The sequence below is a fragment of the Phocoena sinus genome, chromosome 9, assembly GCF_008692025.1.
Source record: "Phocoena sinus isolate mPhoSin1 chromosome 9, mPhoSin1.pri, whole genome shotgun sequence".
NCBI classification, from domain to species: domain Eukaryota; kingdom Metazoa; phylum Chordata; class Mammalia; order Artiodactyla; family Phocoenidae; genus Phocoena; species Phocoena sinus.
In genome coordinates, this window is record NC_045771.1 from 18,157,346 (window position 1) to 18,180,294 (window position 22,949).

Consider the following 22,949-nt stretch of genomic DNA (forward strand, 5'->3'; position numbering starts at 1 on the left):
GAGCTTTGACTGAAGCTGGTTGACAAGTTTGCCGATTGTTAACCAAACTTCTTTCTACTGAGAGATTTTTTTTTAATGTTATTTCTCTTAACAAAATTGTACTCTTATCTACAACACATGTTTTAAACTATCAAGTAATTAAACACTAATATTATTAGGCAATATTCTTTGAACACTTTTTATGAACCTGACACTGTTCTAGGGCTTTAACACATTAAACTACTGGCGCTTCAGCAAGCTCTGCACTCAGCTTATCAGCCTGAATCAAACCTGATTTCTAGATTTTCTATGAGTTGCTAATAAACTTCATTTTTACATCTACTTTCTTGCCAATTCCAAGTAACATATATAGGTTCTACGCTTCTCACTCCTTCACACTTTATTTAGTCTTTGAATACACACCTTTTCTTCCATGTGCTTTCGGCTCTCTTTTGGATAATTGTGACTAGGTTTCTGCTCAAATTTTTGTGTAGAAAAACAACGATATTTACGTAACATCTTAGAGCAGCTGGAAATGTCCATCCTTAGTAGTTCCGTTTGCTTCTGGATGTTACACAGGCTTTGGTGTAAGGAACAGTCTGACTTCCATACAATACCTACTGGGAACTTTCTTCTTTGAAGTGTTCCGGAAAACAGGGTCTACAGGCAAGGCGGCTGCCAAAGAACAGCCCCATGGGAATCCATGTTACGGGGACCCAAGACTCTTTTCCAGAACATCTGGTACAGCAGCCAGTGACGTAACAGAGATTGGAATTTGGCACTAGCGGTTGGAGGGAGTATGTATGTAGGAATGGGGCACAGAGAGTTAGGTAGCCAGGTGTCCGTGGCAGGCTTCTGCAACTTGAGTCCTTCTACAAAGCTGATGGGGGGCTCTCCATAGTCAACGTACCTAGAAGTGAGGATTTGCCTGCATATACTTGTCTATCTGTCCTAAAATCAATCGCCGTAATGGGGGAGGGGATAAGGAGGGGAAGCTGAAGCTCTGCAAGAGGGTTTCCCAAAACTGGAGCATTAGTTGCATGCCCTCTTCCTCCCTCTTAGAGATTCCCAAGGCAAATTAACATCAAGGGCTCTCAAAGTGGTAAAGAGATCTGACTCATTTAGTTTAACCCAATGTTTCCAAAGTATTTGGCCACAGGGAAATCTAAGTTTTATGCAGCAATTTATTTACAACCTTTAGAAAATACATTCTTTAAAATGGTACTGAGAAGGCTCTCTTATGAAGTTGGGTGGACCATACAGAGAATGAGTCAATGACAACTCCAGTCATAATGTTTTCTAATAAACTGATCTTACATGAACATATTAGATCAGTGAACAAAAACATGGCTGCCAAGCATGATCTGCCTTGCCAAATAATGGGAAAAGCAGATCAAACCTTGTCTGAGCAATGCCTGCTGGTCTCCCGTCAGTGACTGATAGCCAGACCTGCTGAGTATCTGTAAGACAATGGCCAATGACCTCACAACAAAAGTAGGTTGCCTGTTAGCACATTTCTGTCTGGAAGCACAGGGTAGGGAGACTGATTATTACTATTATTTTTTCACATGTGAACACAGTCACTGTTAACTAGCCACAACTTCTTACCTGAAAGTATTCTCAGTGTGTTTAAGTTTGTGGGTCATGAATTCTCCATTCTGCGACTTCATTTCTGTAAATCCCTTCTTTCCATCCAAGAAGCTCTTAACTTCTTTGCTTTCTTTGTCCCTTTTAGTCTTCTCATCTTTGATCTAACCAACGGTGCATATCAGGAAGAAACATAATGATAATAATCTTAATTAGGTTTTGGTTGGTATCACCAAATAAGACCCAACATCGTTAGGAAGCCAGAAAACTCAGAAGTAAAACAAACTACCGGAGAATGAAGTGGTAGAGCTGGAATCAGAAGAAATTCTTAGAGCATAAGCTGTGGTCCTCTAGCCTCTGAGCAAGGACCTTGACCACAATTTTAGGAGGTCAGGATCATCCCTTATTGCACTGAGGTTTTATTTTCAAAAGTAGTGGAGGTGTTACCATTTAGAAACTATTGTGTTCTGGGAACTCCACATAAGAGTGGTTGTTTTCAGTTCCCACCGGGAGGAGCAATTATTAGTGTGGCCTTGATGGGAGAATGGCCAGGTTGCTTGGATGAAGGGCACTTCTTTGAGAAGGACACAGGTGTGTTGAGGAGGGAATAAGAAACCTACTGAGCCAGATCTGTCAAGCCAATTTTGGCAGATGTCAGAGGAAGACATTTTAATCAAATGAATTTTAATCAAATGAATTTTATTTTAATCAAATACTTTTGATTAAATATTTTAATCAAATGAATAACTAGGGTCCCCAGGATAGAAGACATAATAACCCTACTTTTAGCGGGATGACTCAGAGACCTGTGGGGCCATGTTTGTAGTCATCTCAACCATTAAAGATAGAATGGAACAGGAAAAATTCCAGGGTTGACTTTGACTTCCATTGAAGGTAATAATTTAGTCTCTGGAAGTGGCTTTATGATTGTTGTGGAAGACAGAGGAAGGTGAGACATGGAGAGCAGGTGTTAGCTTTAATTTTTTTTGTGTGGGTTTTGTGTTACAAGTTCCTCACAGTAAGTGAGACAGATTATTTCAAAGTATACTGAATTTACATAGCTTTTGGGGGGGGTAAAGGAGTTCAAATTACTTGATCTCACGCATTCTTAAAAAATGAGTGTGAAAGCAGGTGAGGCTCATTATTTCTCGTTTCAAGACAAACAGTGACAAAGCACTAACATTATAAAGAAACCTAAGGAGGAGGGTTTGGGCGTACGAACTCAGGGCTTCAGGGACTGCCCAGGATGGTTTCCCCTTACCTCATCACTCACCTCTTCGCAGCTGTTATAGTTCAGATACCTAACCCCCGCCAAAGTGCATGTTTTACTAAGCAGAGGACATTTTTTTGCTATTTACTGAGGAACCTTCAGTAGTCCTTTGCCTGACTGCCTTTGTTGAGTATTATTTGATTAAATTACTATTGATGGACTATTCACTACCATGTTGCCCCAATCAGTTAAGACTTTAATCTTTCTCCAAGGGGCATATATCTAGGACATCCCTTGGACATGCTGAAGAGGGGGGCTGCTATTTTGCCATTCTCTCTGAGAGCTTTGTAATGCGAGTTTTAGTTCTATTGCTGTGTCAACAAACTAGCTGTTACTTTAAGTCACCTATCTTTTCTGGAATGCTGGCTCCATGTACATAAAAAGAGAGGGGTGCACTAGACATCCCTAACTAATCTTTCATCCTGTCATTTCCCTCTTGGCTCCAGATTTGTCCTGAGAGGCGACAGAGAAGAGAAGGAAGCTCCTAGTCTGTCCTACAGCTTTAATAAGGCTCCTTGGTGACTATCCTCGCCTGATGGTAAATCAGTATTCATTGGGCAGGCAGGAGCAAGCAAAGTCTCTTCTCATTTTGACCTACCATTGTTGGGTATAGTTCCAGAAACTATGGACTGGAGTTTATATCCTGGTTAAGAAGTATCTGGGGATACACGTTTAAGGGTGAGGGGGTCCCATTTCAGGGAACCCATGAAAGAAATTGTGAGTCAAATCTCATAGTTTGCGGAGCGCTATACAGAGAGAAATTCCCTTTAACTGGTTTCTCCTATCTTGGAGTCTGAGATATTTCCCAGATACCTCCCATAATGTACTACCTAATTTACCATCCAAAGATGTGTATAAAATAGATTTGTAAAACAATACATGTCTAACAGAAGAAAAATCCCTTTTTTTCAAGCTCTGCCTTTATTGGCAAAGTTATGGTAGATAGTATGCTTATATTCTCTTTGGAAGACTTTCTTAGAAAAATTCCCAATGAAATAATGATAATGATGCTGACTGCAAATTATCTTTTCTTTCTGGGAAATGAATAAATAAAGTAATTCCATAACACTTTAAGAAGCACAGTGGGTTGGATTCTATAGCAGATTCAACCTAAGCTAATGGGATATTCTGAGCCCACTCGGAAAAGCATTAGAGCCTCTAGATCAAAATGTTACCACGAAGAGAATCTATGCTGATGGATTAATATGGGGTTATGTATCCTGAAGGAGCTAAAGTGCTTCCTATACAGATAACACCAGCATGCTCATATTAAAGGCTCTGGTCAAATGTGATCATTGGGATAACACTATGGGTATCTGGGCTATTCAGTGGGATAACACATGGGTGTATGTGTGTGGGGTGGGAATTCCAGTGACATGCCCTTGTGCCAGAGAGACACTCAGAAGGTTGTGAGCAAGTCTGAAAGGACTGAGACGCCAGTCTCTGTGCTGTATCGCTTTGCATCATTTGATTCCAGAATAGTGATAAGAACTGTTGCAAGTTACAGTTTTTCAGACTAAGTTGAATATACTTTTGTTAGATTCAGAAGCCTCAATTCCTTTTCCAAGTCCAACGTCTACCACATGGATATATATCCTTGCTACTTGCTACTGGTCCACGGACAACATGGATTTCACCAGGGAGCTGAGGCTCTACCCAGATCCACTGAGTCAGAGTCTGTGTTTCACAAGTTCCCAGGTGATCAGCATGCACACTGATGTTTAGTGAGAGGCTTTGGCCTACGTGATTTAATATCAGTTTCAATATTATATGAATAGCTCTGCTGGAAACTGTTTTCCTATTAGAGGGCAGAACAAAAAAAGAGCTCTGGGGTCAAGAACTAAAAGGAGGCATTTTATAGCACAGGGAACTATATTCAGTATCCTATGATAAACTGGAAAAGAATATCAAAAAAAGGAATGTATATATATGTATAACTGAATCACTGTGCTGTACAGCAGAAATTAACACAACACTGCACTTCAACTATACTTCAATAAAAAAATTTTTTTTTAAATTAAAAGGAGGCATTTTATAGTTGGGGAAGAGAAGAAGCTAAATCAGGTTTCAAGGTTGCTGGTCACCTGCGATCCATCACCACAAAGAGTTAAACTGCAGTGGGAGAAAGAAGGTTTTTTGAAAGGTATTGGAGTGAGTTCTGCAAATGTTGCTCACCTGACGTTTGTGTTTACCTATCCTACGTAGCTCCTTGAATTCAAAGGAAAGACTTTTTTTGAGGGGGGACACAAAAAGGTGGGATTCGGGGTGGGGATGGAGGAGGGCGTTTAAAATGGCTAAATCATGTAAAATATGATTTAAAGTTATCTACATGAAGCAACTACACAAATAGCTGGAGAGGGGGAAAATCTAGTCCTTCAACTAGTAATTTATGTATGCAATGTTAAAACAGGAATAGCAGATTTTTTTAAGCTTGGGTTGAGGAGCTAATCTGTCCTCGCGTCAAAAAGAGGCCAAGTTTTGGGACACTGGAATGTGCTGGAGGGCAAACAGGGAAAGAGGCAGGTCTGAAATCATCATACCATGGCCATTATTGAACTGGGGCCTTATCTGAAAAGAGGCAAAAGGATGATTGGATGACTGCTGATGAGCCCCTTCTAGCTCACGGACATAATACATGAACACAGAATGCCTTGGTCATTAAAAACAAATCACGTCTTGGTGAACTGAGTTAAATCAGGATGAATTCAAACAGTTATTCAGCCTCTCCTGCTCCACATAAACTTAATCACTGAGTTATGATTTCATGCCCTCTTCCTTCTGGACTGAAAGATATTCCCCACAAAACACTAGCTTTAGAGATGAACCCATGTGGGATATTTCTGTTTGAGTTTAGTCCCAAGGTAATTTTCATTTTTTGGAGATGAATTTGTAGGTGTTCTTCTGTTACAAAATGAGAACAGTGGTTCCCAACACGTTTAACAATTTCTTTAGCTGCTTCATTAGAGCCAAATTCAATTTTCTAGTTATTAGTATTTACTCTTTCTCCTGCTTTTAACTGGGCAGTGTTCACATTCAGTTTTCACTCCCAAGCCACCATAAGTTCTATTAGAAACAGGGAGGAACACATACCGTAAACAAAATAAACATTTTGTTTACGGTATGTGTTAGCAAACAGTAAGAACTAGGAGTTCTTACTTTTTACATGAATCTTAGGAAAAAAAGTTTAAGAAAATAACCATCCCCCTGCTTAATCTCATCTATTTGCTAGATTAGCAATAGTTAAATCTGTGTCTTACTCTATGCCATAATGGGCAGAGAAATGCAGCAAGAGTCCATTTGAGTTGGAGCTCAATAGCTACAATTCAGCCCCACAGGCAGAGTAATTCAAGTCTTTTTACCTTTGATACTTCAATTTTACCATGTTTAAGTACTTTGAACTTGTTAAGTACTGTCATAGTTTTTAGGATTGCTTGGAACTGACATAAGCATGATGGTTAAAACAAGGTCAGGCTTTCTGATGTAGCATTTTAATTATGTCGGGGGCATAATGACATTCTCTCTGCAGCTCTGGTCCACTGACTTGTTTACTTACCTACAGTCAAACACCCTGGCACCAGCTCCTGTGTGTGCCTCAGAAATGCAATGCAGAACACTGTGCCAAACTTCTCTTTTGAAAACCAAATATCATCTTCAGTTCATCAAATTTTTTACTGAGATGTGTGGGAGTATTTTTCCTTTGAAAAGTTAAATCATGAATCAAAGCCAGTTGGAAATATTTCATGATTGAAACAAAAGTAGGATGGCTCAAGGAAAACAAAATAGCACTTGGGAGAGTAGAAAGTGGGTAAGATTGATCAGAGGAGTGTTTTTCAAGCTTTCTGACTGTGACCCACAGTAAATAAAGACAATTTATATCACAGTGAAATACTTACTGGCCATGATGCCGTCTGATATTTTCTACCTATTTCATTTTAAAAATGCAGATTGACACATTTAGCTAATTTTGGGATGCTTTAAGTTGATTTCACCATTCAATGGATCATGAGTCATGGCTTGAAAAACACTGGATTAGAGGTTACAATTTTCATCAGACCTGAAATGTTGTGGAACACTGCTCTCTGTTGCTTTATGGCTAGGTTCTTTCTCAATGATATTTACCTCTTCTTTTTTGAAGGTAGGCTTGTCTTCTTGGGACTTTCCTCTTTTAGCTTGCATTTTAGCCCCCCTTTCTTCTTCCTTTTTATTTTCAAGAATGGTAAGGTCACTCATTTAAAAGAAGCCCTTGCTAGCTTACAAGAGGGAGAGGGTGCTCAGGTCACTCTGCATGTGGCGTGAAGTGACTTCTCTTTGGCTGTCCCAGTGCTCACATTCCCCCCGTGCCAGTGGTTCTAAACAACAACGTGGGATAGTTTCCTCCCCGCAAAATCTTTCCTCATGAGCCTGCCATCGTGCTCACTGAAATCTAGCGTGATGTGGTGCATCTAGTACGTGTGGACAAATCCTGTGTGTGGTCTGGTGCATCTTGTTCCTGATCATCTCAATGGAAGCTGTGTTTATGAGCCCCTTGTAAGAAGCAGGAGTGAAAGACAACTGCAGTGCAAGGCAGACTTAGCGATAGAGAGTTCTCTATGGAAAGGTGGATACACAAGCATTTCTTTTTTCTTTTTCTTTTTCTTTTTTTTTTTGCGGGGTAGATGGTGGTGGTACGGTGGTGGTGGTTAGGTATAGTGCTCTTAATGCAGCCTTGCAGACAGACGAAAAAAATATTTCTTAGCTTACAAATATTCCCCCACCCCCTATTTCCACACTTCCTTGTGCTACATAAATTTGTGTCACCCAGATGGTAAAAGACGCAAAATGTGTTCTCTTAATTGCCAGTCAGTTTTAAGTTGATGCTACCCCAGATGAATGGCTTTCTGCAAGTTTACATTAAGCTCAGGTCTACATGATGGCAAATCAGGGTTTTGACACTTGTTATAAAAGGTCCAAACTGCCCCCTTGCCCTCCCTTATTACCAGTTAATTCCAAGGGGGTGATTTTGCCTCCTTAAGATGATATTTCTGACCATGATTCATCGTGTCAGTTTCCCACCCCAACTTTTAGCATATTTTATTAAATGCCAAACACACAGATAAAGTGAGGAGTTATGGTCCCCCTGCCTCATGTAGACCTGTGGATAGAGATAAGTTGTTAAAAAGGAATGAGTTTAGATGCAGTGCAGAATCATCAGTCAATGCAGCACCACCACATTTGTCATCTTTGGGTTAATTCATTTTTTCTGGTATTCATAGCAACGAAGCACAGAGCAATTCACTTCTCTCTGGTCGTACCAGTAAATTTGGTTGGTGGAATAGTTAGCTATCAATTGATTGCTTTATGCTTGCACATTGCTGTGACCTAAAAAAATGAGCAGCTTGCCAAATGATCAAGCACGTGGGGCTGTAGGAATGTGGCCTCAGTCCCAAATTTGATGTGCATTACATTTCTCGTAAGTTGCAGGCATCACACATTTGGTGCAAAATGTTTACTGTACCTGTTTCTTTTGGACAGCTGTCTGAAGTTTATCTTCTTGTACTTTCTTTTCATTGACCCACTTCCCTTCTGTTTTCTCCTCTACCTTTTCCCCCTTTATCTTTTTCTCTTGCATTTCCCTTTTTTTCTCTTCTAGTTGCTTACGTTTTTGCTCTTCTATCTTAGCTCTCTCTTCTTCCTCTGCCTTTGCCCTCTGCCTCTCCTCTGCTGCCCTTCTCTCCTCCTCCTTAATCCTTTCCCTCTCCTTTGCCTCCCGTCTTTCTCTCTCTTGTGCAGCTGCTTTTTCTTCTGCTTCCTTTCTCGCTTTCTCCTCTGCTATTTTTTGTTCTTGCTCGACTTTAATTCTCTCTCTTTCTTCTGCTTCCAACCTGGCCCTTTCTGCCTCAGCTCTCTCCCTTGCTTCCTGTTCCATCTTTTCATTATGGGGAATCTCATGTGAGCCTTTTTCCCTCTCCTCTTCTGTCTTAGGCTCATCTGTACCAATTTGCCCATTTTTCAATGACATTACTGTTTCCTCCTGGGTTTCCGCTGCTTTCTCTTCTGCCACCACCTCTACCTGATTTTCTTCAATGCTCCCTTGCTTTGGCTTCTCTTCTTCTTCTTCTTCCTCCTTTTCTTTTTCTTCTTCCTTTTTCTCTTCAGCATCCATCCAATCATTCTTCTGGTGGGACTTGGTGACTGTTTCTGTTTCCTCTATCTTGTATCTTTCCCGGCGACTTTCGCTTTTTTCTTCCTTCTCTGCCATTTCATTTTCTGCTGTGTTGTTCTGCATTCTTCTGCTGGGTAGCAACAAACTTGCATCTGCTATTGTTGGGTCAGAATCCTTTTGGCGCTCCAGTGCTTCCTGAAGGCGTTTCTGGCGTCTTTCCTCCCGCCGGGCCAGGCGCTCCAGGAGTGCAGCCTCATCGTCAGCCTCCACCTGAGTGTCTGTGGTGGTCGTCTTGACCTCCTCGTCGGGCACACTGGACAACAGAAACAACAGCAAGGGCAGCTTGCTGATTAATCGGTCAGCTGGACTCATGTGCTGTGCCACATGGGAACATGCAGGTATATACATCTCCCCATATACAACCCCATATTAGTACATTCCTGCCTGGCTTTCAACTGGCAGCATATGCAAATCTTTGCCCATGGTCTTTGTCTGGCCATGGGGAACCTATTCTGCATACTAGAAGTGCTCTGAGTATTAATGCCACCTGGGCATTTTGCCTCAAGCAACAATTGATGAGCATTAATGTGTAAATACCTAAGCTCCCCTCACCTTTGGTATCAGATAGAGCTGAGGTGCCTACACCACAGTGGATCTTAGAGTTCCCTGGTGGAATTAAGCCCCTGATACCCCCAGTGGTAATTTGCTTGGTAAATTACCTTGGTAATTACCTTGCTCAGTAGTGAAACCTTTATTTGGTTGCCTTCCCTTCTCTGTCTCACTTCCCCACACTGCTACCACTTTTTCCTGGGATCATGTTACAAGTAAACTGTGCTCAAATCTTTGTTTCAGAATCTGACTTTCAGGGAACTCAAACTAAGTCAAGAACCAAACTGAAGAAACGAATTCCTCTTGTATCAAGTAGTGTCCCCACATGTTGCCAAGTCATCTGGAATTCCTGATCTGGATTGCTGGAACACTAAACACTTTGAGAGGATGGGAGTGTACGTTATAGTGTGGAGATGCTATACTCAGGCCAGTGACCCCCACGGTGGAGACATCTAGCTGTCCACCACAACTTATGCTCCTCGTTCCTTAGTCACAGGGAAGTGATTGCCTGTCAAGGATTATATTTCCCACCCTCCCCTCTTCCTCGCACTTAGGTGGGGCCCCATGACCAATAATTCCAATGAAATGTGAGCAGAAGTGAGATGTCCAGACCAGGACAAGTAAGAAGCAGCGGTACATTCTCTTCCCTTTCTATCTCTGTCTACTGGCTAGATCAGAGGACTCCAAAGCCCCTGAAGTTGACAGAGTCACAGGAGGAAAGAAGATAGGGAACCAGTTCTACCAGTCAGAAATACCCACGCTGGACTAGTATGTGTTACTGCATCAAACTACTAAAATCTGGGGACTCGTTAAAGCAGCTGATGTTGCCCTAACTAATAAATATACCATCTCCATTCTTTGTCAAGATTCCCATGAATAAAGGGTCTCTTGCCCTTCTTTTCTGCAGTAGACCAAAGGACAGTTAAATTTGATGTTTATAAAAAAAGAAAAAAATCTCTAAAAGCCAAACTGTAGCATGTCCACCATGGTGCTCACTATTGCAGGATGCTGGACACTGCCCATGCCAGGGGTGTTGGTCTTCACTGCAGGAAACAGCCAGTCATGTGATACTAGGGCTGTGACCAGAGTTGGAAGAACATGTCTTGCAATGTTTAGAAACTCCATCAAATTTCATGGTTCATACCAACCTTGGCCCTTTTGAAGTTCAAGTTCACTTAATTTTGGAAAAACATATTTCACATTTAACAACAAGAAATGGCAGACTAAAGGCTAGATTCTAAACTTTCTTGGCCTCAGCTGTTGCTGTAAGACACTGTCTCCATGAATTAGACACATAAGGATTAAATTTCTCTGAAAATGCAAATAGTTTAGAATTTAAGGGGGGAAATCTATATACATAAGGCATTTGGATCAACTGAATTCAAATAATTTTTAAGAGGTACCCCAAATTCCACAATGCTAGCTGGCTTAAAGAACTCGAGTTAAGAAACAACAGACTCTACTGAACCTTTCTTTGCTATTTATAAATCAGGACAGCAGTCAACAGGAGAAGTTGAGTACCAGTCAGTTGTTTAGCCCCCAAGAAGAATACTTATTCTTCTTGGGGCTAATTAGTATGTCAGAGGTAAATCATATGTTATCAGATGTGAATATGCGTGGCTAAAAAAAGGAATTTTGTACTCAATCAATGCATGAAATAACTAATAATAGTACAATGTGAAAAAAGAAGAGAAACACAAGTAGAAGCAAGATTTTAAAAGCTAGAAAACTATAGGCACTAGTAAGTTCTTAAGGTATTGTTGATTACTCACTAATAACCAGATTCACAAAAGGCCTTAAAATGTCATTATTAAACTCTTTCTTTCCCATCCCCTTCAACTCAGAAATAGAAAAGGCAGTGACGCCTATGCAGCCCTGATCTGTAAGACTCTGCTACCATCTTCCTAATAATGGTCAAAATTACTATACGCAAGCACTGTGCATTTTACAGGTATTATCGTCTCATTTAAATTTAACAACATTCCTAAAAGAAAGGTATGATTTTTACTTCCATTGGACTGAAGAAATACAGTTAGTGAAGAAAGGGTCAAGCTGGGATTCAAAGCTAGGTAGTGAACCCCAGAGAACCTCTTTGCTATACTCCCTCCCTAATCAGGAGCTACTTACGGAGGGACAAAGTCTGTTTTTCCACCTAACCGAGAAGCTTCCTGATTGAATCATCCTGCCTGCCAGCATGTTCACTACTGCCTTCAGAAACCCTCTGTGTACCCACTCAAGTTCACGTTAAAGAGGCCAGAACCCTTTCCCTTCAGAATTTCCTACACAGATTGAATGAAGGGGATTATCAAATACAGTGCCCTCCCAACACACACAAAATGAAAGAATCTAAAACCAAAGCCACACAAAAGGTCTTACATGGTGATTGCATTATATTTAACCAGTCCACAATTTAAAAATAAAATTTTTTTTTTCTCCATTCCCCCTCCTCATCTTTTCTATACCTTGGGGGCATATAAATGAAATATACTAACTATTAGCGTAATGCACTGTGTGACCTTGTATGTGTGAACTTGTAAAAGCCCCTTTTGAAAAAGTTGAACTTATTAAGTATTCTCGACTTTCCTGATTTCTACCAGGACTGGTATAGGAAAAAATGTAGTACTAAACTCATGAGCTTGTTTGAATAATTACATTAAATTAAACAGGATTCTGCACCTTGTTGAATATTGTAGAGATCAAAGGATACTGGTTTAGGGTGTGTATCAGGAAAAATAAGACATTTGCAATTCATGCCTACTTCTAAAATTCAAGTATTATCTGCTACTGGTAGGTACAGAGGACTATTAAACGAATACATCTTCAGTTCAAAACAGATAACAATACCCTAAAGAATGAAGGTAAATAGTTTTCCTTATTTAAGCATATAACCCACGATTTGTAGTAAATAAAAAATTTACTAGATTACAAAAGAAAATAAAATCCTTTAACTGGGGTGTGTTTAGGGGATGGGATGTGGGGGGGTGGGGAGAAAGGAGTACTGGTGTCCTAATGTCTAAATCAGATTGACTGTCCAATCTGGTTAGTTGCCTAAAACGTCCACAGAAGAATTAAACAAGCTAGAAAGACGGAAAGAGTTGAATTGGGCTGAGAAGGGGATGCTTTGCCCAACACATTCCTTTCATCAGACAGGCTAAGAAGCACCTGGAAAAATTCTCCCTTCTGAAGAGGACAGTACCTGTTCTGGGTATTGACCTCCACTTGGTCAGTCACCTGTCCCAAGGATTCTTCCTCTTGCTTCTGCCGCAGCCTTTCCTGCCGGGCACGGCGGCGCCGTTCCCGGGCGGCCTCTTCCTCATCATCGTCGTTCCGCTGGTAGGCGATTCTGTAACATCACAAAGACAACTTCTTGAGCTTGCCAACTGCCCACCATCTTCACCAGCTTCTTGGAAGGATCGACACTGAGCTTGACTACTTACTGAACCATAGAGTTCTAAAAGGATGGTTCTGTTCCTTAAGTTTAGAGACCTGATCTGACTAGTTTTTAAACTTTTAAGTATCTGAAAAGCATTAGTCCAGTAGCTACAGAGGATAATTTACAATGACCAAATAACAGCTTAAACTAAAAAGTTTACACAAAAGCAACTGCCTTTGGAGACTGTGGGTTAGCATATTTAGATTTCTTTACTCAGCTGATGACTAGCATGTTAAGATTTAGAAGCAGAAATCCAAAGAACTGAACTGAAAGTACTGAAAACGCTTATTGAAAAGATTCAGCATGTTGTATGAATTATTTGTGGATATGTTGTCACAAAGGTCAGAAAAGAATCAAGTTATGTTACCAAACCAGGACTTTGGCATTAATAAGCCAAATAGCCAACGAAACTCCAGAGCAGGAGATCCTTTTTGCTCGGATTTAATTGTTTTCCTTTTTGTTCACTTTCACTGAAGAAAAGTGTTATTGACAACTGATAGGAGGCTTCACAGTCAGTGCAGTGCCCTCTAAGGCCGTCTCTTTTGTTCTAAAACTGTGTTAGTGTCCCACTACCCACACACTGGACACATCTTGGGAGCCCACAGGTGTGTATTTAGATAGAAACCTAAGGGCTAAGGCCAGTAGAAGAGGCGCAGAGGGTTTCACATGCATATATGGTATTTAGTTTTCCTAGTTTATCAGAAGCAAAGAACTATTTAGGGAAATTATACAATCAATATCACTAGTTAGATACGTTTCCCCTAATATTTATTCCCAAGTAAAGAATCAGAGCTGGGGAACTGCAGATGCTCAGACTCATGAGGAGATAGCCTGCGTGGTCAACCTGGCTGTTTTGGAAGGAGGACTGTGTACTGACATACAGAGTGCTGAGAAGGCATGGCAGTGCTGGCTGGCCCAGGGACAAGCTGGCCTGATGGATACACGGGATGCAATGGAGCTGCATTGTGCAGCAGACTGCTTTTTACCTTGGAGAGTTAACATGCTTTTTCACAGTGTTACTTACATATCTACAAATAGAAATCCAGGTACGTACACGTTTCATACTTATCAATGATGACTAAGCTAAGATAATTTACAAATGAAAGAAAACAAAACAGCAGAATCACATAATTTCTACCAACAAAACGAACCTAATATGACTGATGATGGTTTGCTCATGTTGGATTTACAAACTAGGTATGTTTAGATCCAGTACTTTACTTTACCTATCTTTTGACTTCAGTAATACAAATGCTATGAATGTTTTTGACCTTACAAAAACAAGATGAACAGTTCTGAAGGATGGTTGGTTTGTTCTTTGCTACTTAAGAAACTCTGACTTCATACTTGCTAAAACGTGCTAGTATGCAACATTCAAATGCCAAATAAATAAACTGTCACTTAGTAATTCCATAAAGCTGACTGTTTTATTTCCACAAACACGGAGAGAAGGGCAGTGTGATACAGTTAAAGGACAACTAGGTTAATACTCAGAAAACCGAGTTTCTAGAACTGGCCTCTCCCCAGCTTGCAGCCCTTTGATTAACCTGCATTAAACTGCCTTGTCTGTAAGTGGGTGACAATCAAATGAAATCATGGGTGTATTGTGCTAAGGCATACTACGGTGTAGTATTCTGCTGTTATTAGGAAAGTGCAGTGGAGGAGCTGCTTTGTGAGGAAAGATGGGTTCAATTTTAGACTTGTTGAATCTGAGGTGACAGCATGACATGATTTGAATGTTCCTTTCTAATTCAATCACGTTGTAGTTTGCAGTTGAAAGCCCTTCCCAGTGGTTTGGCTTCAGTCTTCAGATTCTTGGCCTCATATTCCTTTGGCTTATTTCTCAGTAGACAGCTTTAACCACAGCAGGGAGAATGAGTCCTTAATGACTGCTTCCCAAGCTAATCAAACAGAAAGTCTTAATTTGCCCTTCTACATCTCTGGATCAGCCATGAGGTCCTGGCTATTACTTGGGGCCTTGCTTTTCCAAGACAAGCAAAAGACACATAAAAGCTCCATATGGGACACCCTATGGCAACAACAAAACCCTCCCCGCTCCTAGATGGAATCTCATTTGAAGCCCTTAATTTCCCACTATACTTGAACATCTCAGAGGTGCTCCTCTCCCTCCTCCCACCCACCCAATGTGCTTCATGGTGGATGCTGTTGGCTTTTAGTTCTGACACGACCTAGATATGCCATCTGTCTCAGCCAGGTCACGCTCAGTCTTCCTTCATCTTAGGTTTCTCATTGGAGGCGTGGCCTTCCACATTCAGATCACTGCCCCTGTCTCTGCTAACTCTTCTTGCTTCATACTACTTAAAATTTATCATCACTTTGCATCGGTAGACTCTTACCTAGGATACACAGTTGCCAGAGCTAGATTTTTGAGGACCTTTAGTTGCTACTAATAAAGAAACATGTTAAAATTGTTTTTCATAGTTAAAAACAAAAAAGGAGCCAAAATGTTTTCATGGCATTTTGAATCAGAATGTGCCCGGCTGCTGGCTCAATAACATATCAGTTGACTTTGTAAGTGAAATTGTGCCCATGCCAAATGACTTGATATGTGTAGAAATTCTTCGAATGTGAGCCTCCCTACTTTAGTCCTCAGAGGGCAGAGCACACAGCGGTTGCTTAGCTTTCAGGCCTCTCCCACGGCAACTACCTTTCATACTACTACCAGAGGTTTATTACTTTTCTTTCAAAATTGAAAAACCTTAGTTGTTAAATTTTTTCTGATTCTAAAGGTAACATGTACTTATTATTTTCTTAAACCAGACATTAAAAAATGTACAAAAGAGAAAGTAAAAGTCAGTTCCCTAATCCACTACTCAGATATGAACACGATTAACAATGTATTCTACCAGAACTTTTCCTTTGCATGCATAGATATTTTAATTTTTAACAAAGTGGGATAATGTTATATATACTACTTTAGAAACAGCTTCTTTAATTTACCTTATTTATGACTATTTTAACACATTAGCAAAATATAATTTCCAACAGCAACACAGTATTCTATGACCAGATGTACATAGTGGATGTATGTATAGGGATGTACTATAATCTATTTAACCAGACTTCTACTGATGGGCAGTTAAGATTTTTCCAAATTTATGTTCTTATAAACAATGCTGTAAAGGACATCACTATAGATATACTTTTACCACTTGTTCAATTACTTATCTAGGAAAAATTCTCAAAAGTTAGAATTCCCTAGTTTAAGATATGCTCATTTAAAGGCTCTTGTTACACATTGACAAACTGCCCTCCAGAAAGGTATGTAACATCAGCAACGTATGAGTGCTAGTTTCACCATAACAAGAATTTATCCAAAAAGACAGATGAGAACACCACATCCTTAATATGTCCATATGATAGCACAACAACTCTGCTTTAGGCTTCAGTTAAAGACAAAATGTTAACATTCTAACTTTTCACACACCAGACTTAAATGTATTTGAAGTGTTGCTGACTAGTAAAAATCATACCTAACCACCCACTGGGTTGTAATAAAAGCATAACAATCCATTTGTTCTTTCTGTGAAACTTCAGCAGATGCTGGCAGTAACCAGTCTACTGTATTGTACACTATAAAGACAACTGATGTTCCCAGATGATTCAGAAGCGCAGAGGACTCGAAGTTCCTCGGAATCATCTGAGAAAGATTAAACTATGTTGATTAGAGTTTTAATCAAATGCATTTTACTTAAAAAATGAGTAATCCCAAATGATATGTAAAGCACCTTTTATTAAATAAAATGTTCAATCGACTTTCCCACCCAGGCTGGGTGTCAGCAGGTTTACTCTGGAGTATTATGCTTTGTTTCTGGGTAATTGCCTTTGCTCATCTCTTAGAGAACACTTGGGGAAAGGTATGATTGATCTTACTGCAGGAAGCCCAGTGCTGCTGGCAGCAAAATGGCTCATCAGACATTCGGGAGAGAGATGATCTTGTGTGTGTGTGTGTGTGTGTGTGTGTGTGTGTGTGTGTGCGCACACGTGTGTGTGTATCAATAAGTGCTGAACAATCTCAGAAGTCCATAATAATTACATGATGTTATTTGATTGTGTCAGTGGTATGAAAAAAGCAGAAAGGTCTGGCTTTTCTTCCATTCCCAGAACCACTGCCTAAATATCCTGGTGTTATGTTATAAGAAAAAACAGGTCTATGCAATGGGAAAATGCTCTTGGAATGTTGTGGCTTTCACACCAAAGACTTTTTAAGTCTTTACCACCAGACCTCTACTGCCTCAGTGTATTCAAGTAACACTATAATCATGTTACAAGCTGTGCCTTTTAGATAGAAAGTTCAAATAAATAAAAGTATTGCAGACATGGCAAATAATGAAACCACTGAGGACTCAGCGTCTTTACATTTGGCTGGGCCAGGGTCTAAATGTACACTAGATGAGATAAAGAGGAAGTGGCAGAGGCTTCCACAGTAAGACACTGGAGCAAGGCACTAGCTGTCACCTTGCCCCAATGTCCCCCTCACCCCATCTTCTCCAATAAATATTTCTCAAGACTTGCTCAACACTGGCAAAATTCTTACTGTAATTTCATCTACAGTATAGAGTTTTTTAACCCTGTGTTCTCCATAGTGTGAAGAATGTTACTCTCATTTCCTTTCATTTTGTCTGGTTTTTTTTATTTTGCTATTTTCTGATTTGAGACTCCAGTACATGATCCTTAAAGTTTTCAAGTAAAAATGCTGGCAATAACATTTTATTAACAAGACAAGATCTCTTATCAGGAAACCATGTTTAAAAATAGAACAAGTAATAACCAGTTTTATGAGGGGGCTGATTTTATTACAAGTTTAAGAGCACTAAAGAAAAGATTTAATTTTCTATATCTTACAGCAATGGTTACTAACATTTAAAGAATGTGGATCTCTTTAAAATATCAAGAAAAATTAAAATATCATGACAGTTGCTTATAGTTTTGTTATTTATTAAAAGTGTTTTATAAAGTCTATAAACTCAACACTGAATAAAAAAGGAATCTGTATCTTATAAACAACTGTATTTATACATATTTGCAGAGCAGTCTTTCATACCTGAAACAGTTATTTATCAGACTACAGAAAATAAATTTAGGAATCTCTTCCAGTAACTTCACCACTAGAGAACCACTGGTATATAGAAAGAGATTACGAGTGCCACTGAACAGACTCTGACTTGTCCCCTTCAAGCTCTTTTGCATCCTTTAACATTCCTTGTGCTTGGTAAGCACACATACACATACAGAGACACAGACACACACAGAAACCCACAGGTTAAGTGAGGAAAACCTCGGAGAAAATAAAAGGCTCAAGGCACTAAAATGAAGCCCATGTACAAAAGATTTATAGAGATCCCCCTTCAGATCAAAGTTTCCAAGTCTCTCTGTTTTCCTTAATTATTTCTGCAACATTCCTATATTTTAAAAAGAGAATGTTGCACCTAAAATTCCAACAGAACAAATAAATTCGCTACCTGAAAGAAGGACTCCTACCAGTACTTCATCATTCGTGAATTCACAGTAACTTATAGGCCAGCAGACACTTGGCTGAACCCTAAGATCTGCTTTCATCTCCCTGCAGACCCTTGTACCTCTTCTTTCGTGCAAGGAGTCATCCGAGAGAAGGTGGTGCTGGTTGAAAAAGATTCCAGGTTGTAACTGTGACACTCAATCCCAAACACCATCCTGCCCCCAGCTTTCTGCAGCTGTACGTTCCCCATGCAGGCCAGACTCAGGAGGAAGGCTGACTGGGGTTCACGTCTGCAAAGGACTTCTTAGTCAGTTACATTTCTCTGATTTCCATCATTCTTGGTTCTGCCAATGTCATTGTCTTAACCTGGGTCTTAATATGGGATCCAGCTTAGAGTTAAAACATCATGTGGGTTGAAAATGTGGTCATCAGCTATTAGGAGGCAAAATGATTCATACATACTTTCAGTATTGTTTTCCATGTACCAAAAACCCCAGTGACTTTCTTTCATAATATGAAATGCAAGCGATTCTCCAAACATATCCAATTAGCCCTGTGAATTGCTCAAATGCTCTTAGTAAAATTTCAGGCAATGCTGTGATCAGGAGGGAAAATCCTGACCTGCTGAAATGAATCATATTTGCTCTGCAGATTTATTGTATATTTGGAAGTTAAAAGAGGTTTATAGATACATTCCAGGCTCTTAAATATGATTTTGTTTATATATATGTGGTGTCTGTAAAATGTTGTGGTTTCATTTAATGCACATAAGGTCCAATTCTCAATGTTTTTCCCTTGGATTCCTTAAAAGAAAGGCATTAAAAATTACAGTGGAGGAAAAAAAATCAAGAAAATAAAAATATTTTCAGGTCAAAATATGTTTAGAAATGGATTAATAGCTAATAGTCAATCGGTCTATTAGTAATTAATATAGGATAGAATGAAAGGAAGCCCCCCTCATTTAGAATATATGTGTGTGTATATATATATATATATATATATATATATATATATATTTTTTTTTTTTTTTTTTTTCCTGATAGGGAAGGTAAAAATATGCTGAATTTCACTGAAGGATTCATTGCTATGTCAGGGGTGTGCCTTTTATGGGAGTGCAAGCATGCAAGGGGATACATTACTCTGAAGAAATTTACCCAGGAAGAGAGGTATGTCCCACCCCATCTCCCTGTACACACACACATTTGAGAATTACTAAGGTTTGCAAACCAGCCACAAATTTTGGTTCTCAACAGTAAGACACTGTGTGCTTGCACACTTCAGTGTTCTCATATATGTTGTCACCACAAGTTATCACCAGCAACCTACAGTATGCTTTATATAATGGTGACATCACATGAGTTTCTATAACCACAGACCATGGTGGGGAAACATGTCGCGGAGCAGAGTAGAAAGAAACAACATCAGGCAGTGGGAGAAAAACCTCTTCACCTTGCCTCCACACACTCTCGTAGAAGGCTGGTTCTTAGTATCATTATGACTGTGACGTCCTGTCAAACAAACAGATCAGCTCTGATTGATCATGTATGGTTAGAGGGAACTCAGGGAGTAGGGTGAGTTCTGATTCTGACTCAGGGTTGTGTGGCTAGCTAGGGCTTACGGGAACACAGTTCTCAGAATGGTCCTGCTCTGGGACAGGCAGACCCCTAAGCTTAGAGACTCATTGCTGAATTGATACAGATAGTCATTTGTATCAGGAAATTTTAAAAAGATGAATTCTAACTGTTTCGGGTCAGTATTTTAAATTAAAAAGACATTTAGCATGAAATATATTGTACCTATGAATGAGTGTATAGTACACCACCACTTAAAAGAAGAATAATGAACCAAACACCCATGTACCTACTACCCAGCTTAAATAGCACCAGCACTTTGAAGATCCTTATGTGCCCTTCCTCAACCCCATTCCTATCTCTTTTTAAATGCCTCCAAATAACCTCTAACCTGGATTTTAATTGTTCTCTTGCTTTTCTTTGTAGTTTTACCCCCAAGGGATGCATTCCTAAACAATTCATTTTTTAGTTTTGCCTTCTCGAACTTTATGTAATCATACTATATGCATTCTGTGATTAGTTTCTTTCACCCTACATTATGCTTTTGAGATTCATCTATGTTTATATGAATAGGTATAGTTTGTAATAACAGATGAGATACAGGATTTCCCAAACATTTCTTGAGATTATAGTTTGGATGAGATAAATGTCTAACTTTTTATTCAACTGGTGCCATAGATATTCAGTAGAAATGAAATGAATAGAATCTGGATTATTTCTTACTGAATTGCTATTTTTTCACATTTATTTTTTAAAGGAATAATGCATCTGTTAAATCTACTAAACACAGATTTTGGAGGGATAATTTCATGGCAGTTTCCTGAGATAAACTAAAATCTATTTGTTCTGTCACAAACAGGAACGAATTTGCACCACTCCCACTATCCCACCCTATTCAAACGATAAGCTTGGTCATATACAAACAGTTCAGTTTTTAATTTATAAACGTTTAGAAAGTGTAGGTATGGAAAGAGAAGATTGATGATGGAGAAGATATATTTTACTCCTCACTTGATAAGTCGTTAAGCTTTGATTTGAAATGAATGACAAGGAGTAAGAGAAATGTTTAAGTGGCTAGTAAGATAATTAAAATAAAGTAACCAAACTTTCCTCTCTTTTAACTCTGGTTTGAAATTCAACTGGTATAAAATGTGGCTGATACAGGATAAACCGAATTACCACCTATGTTTTCATAAACATTACCTTTTCTTCATCCCCAACCTAGGATTCTTTGTCTAATAAGAGTCTTAAATAAAATATTATCATTAATAAACTTGGGCTTTTAAAAATGTTGTCATTCAAAAGTAAAATCTGATTTGGGGTTGTTTTCTGACTGTTGTATCTGTTAAAGGACAATCTTGGTTTAATGTGCATAGTAGATGTGGACAATAAAACTTGGGCTTAGGTAATTTATTTTCAAGTAAAACATGATAAAACACTTCATCAGACCTGGGTGCCTATGACTGGCAATGCTGCATTCTGCCAGTTCTTTCTCTTGCATGTAGGTCTGAACATGGATATACAGCTGATGAAAAACACTGCCTTAGAGCGGGGTGCAGGTAAACCTCCACATGTCCAACGGCCGACTTGGATGCAACTGCGTCTGACCACAGATGTATTAACAAGCAGATTCTTTACACAGTCAAAGACAAACTCCTAGAAACAGAAACTTCCATCGCCATCGTCAAATGTAAAAAAATGAACTCATTTTAGATGAGTCTTATACTTAGCGTGATCTAGAAATTAAAATATTACCCCCAAATTTGAAATATTTGTGTGATGCAGTACAAGGGTTCATAATTTCATGTGGTGGGGCTTTGAATTATGGTACTGCTATCACATTGCTAAACACTGGACAAAAGAAACAAAGTGATTGGGAAAACAAAAACAAGATGTCCTTAAGTGGAGATTATGAACCTGTGACTAATTAGAAGGAATTCCTGTAAGGGAAAGCGGTATTTCAGACATGTTGACGGAAATGGTACATGGCATGTGGGTACTGCTAACTGAAGTCACATGTCCTGTGTCAGCTGAGAGGATTCTCAGCATCCTCTCTACACAGGCAGTGCTTAATGCAGGGAAATTTATGGGTAATGGATTTTCATAACAGGCCTTTTATGATCTTCTCCTCCCCCAAAAGTGCCCTCTGGAGCTTTCCTGCTTCCACTCTCATTTTTCTTAATTGGAAAAAGATTTAGTATTCATTTCCTCTTTCCCAGTGTTCTTTTGGCTCAATTTCCCTTGGGGGTGGCATGGCCTCCCATCATTCCCCCCCCCCCACCCCGCTTTTGTCCTTCCTCTCTCCTTCAGAAACAGAAAGCTCAAATATACTGATAGATATGACACTGGAGCATTGTTTCCAGCAACTCTGGTGAGTGAAGGGACTGTTATTCTAACAAGAAAGCATACTTTGGGGGTGATTACTACCTCCCCAACTCCAGCAGTATTACACAACCTTACCTAACATCCAGCTGGCTCATAGATAGAACTGCAGAGTTTTGTTTACAAGTGGTAGCAAGCAGAAAGACAAACCTTGAATAGAGACAGGAAATGGAAAAATGAAAGGCCAAATCCTGAACTTTGGACCTATGTGAAGAACATTTATTCTTGTAGGGGACTTGGGAGCCAATGGCTGTCAATGGGTCCAACCTCCCTACTGTTATGAAAAGAATTCAAGGACTCTGCTCTGCACTTGGTGGATCATCTTCCTAAGTCAACAGAAACCTTACCTACGATGGGGCCTCTGCTCCATGTGGAAGGAATAAAGCAGATACCTATTTGTTGTGATTTGGTAAACAGCCAGCCTGACCAAACCAAACCAAACCAAACCAAATAAAGACCTCCATAGTTAAAGTTAATAGGAGACCCCTATGAAAATG

General features: G+C 39.6%; 1 protein-coding gene across 7 annotated transcripts in view; it reads right to left on the bottom strand.

Moving 5' to 3' along the window:
- CALD1 (caldesmon 1) overlaps nt 1-22,949 on the bottom strand; it is a 181,401-nt gene that overhangs the window by 23,114 nt on the left and 135,338 nt on the right. For 4 of the 7 annotated variants that reach the window (XM_032642604.1, XM_032642603.1, XM_032642600.1 and 1 more), the window contains exons 3-6: nt 12,784-12,930; nt 8,331-9,291; nt 6,956-7,033; nt 1,588-1,730 (exon numbers count right to left, since the gene is read on the bottom strand). In XM_032642604.1, the coding sequence (XP_032498495.1) occupies nt 1,588-1,730; nt 6,956-7,033; nt 8,331-9,291; nt 12,784-12,930 (1,329 nt within the window). The remainder of the gene's footprint in view (nt 1-1,587; nt 1,731-6,955; nt 7,034-8,330; nt 9,292-12,783; nt 12,931-22,949) is intronic. The other 3 variants (XM_032642607.1, XM_032642605.1, XM_032642606.1) reach the window with 2 other exon arrangements.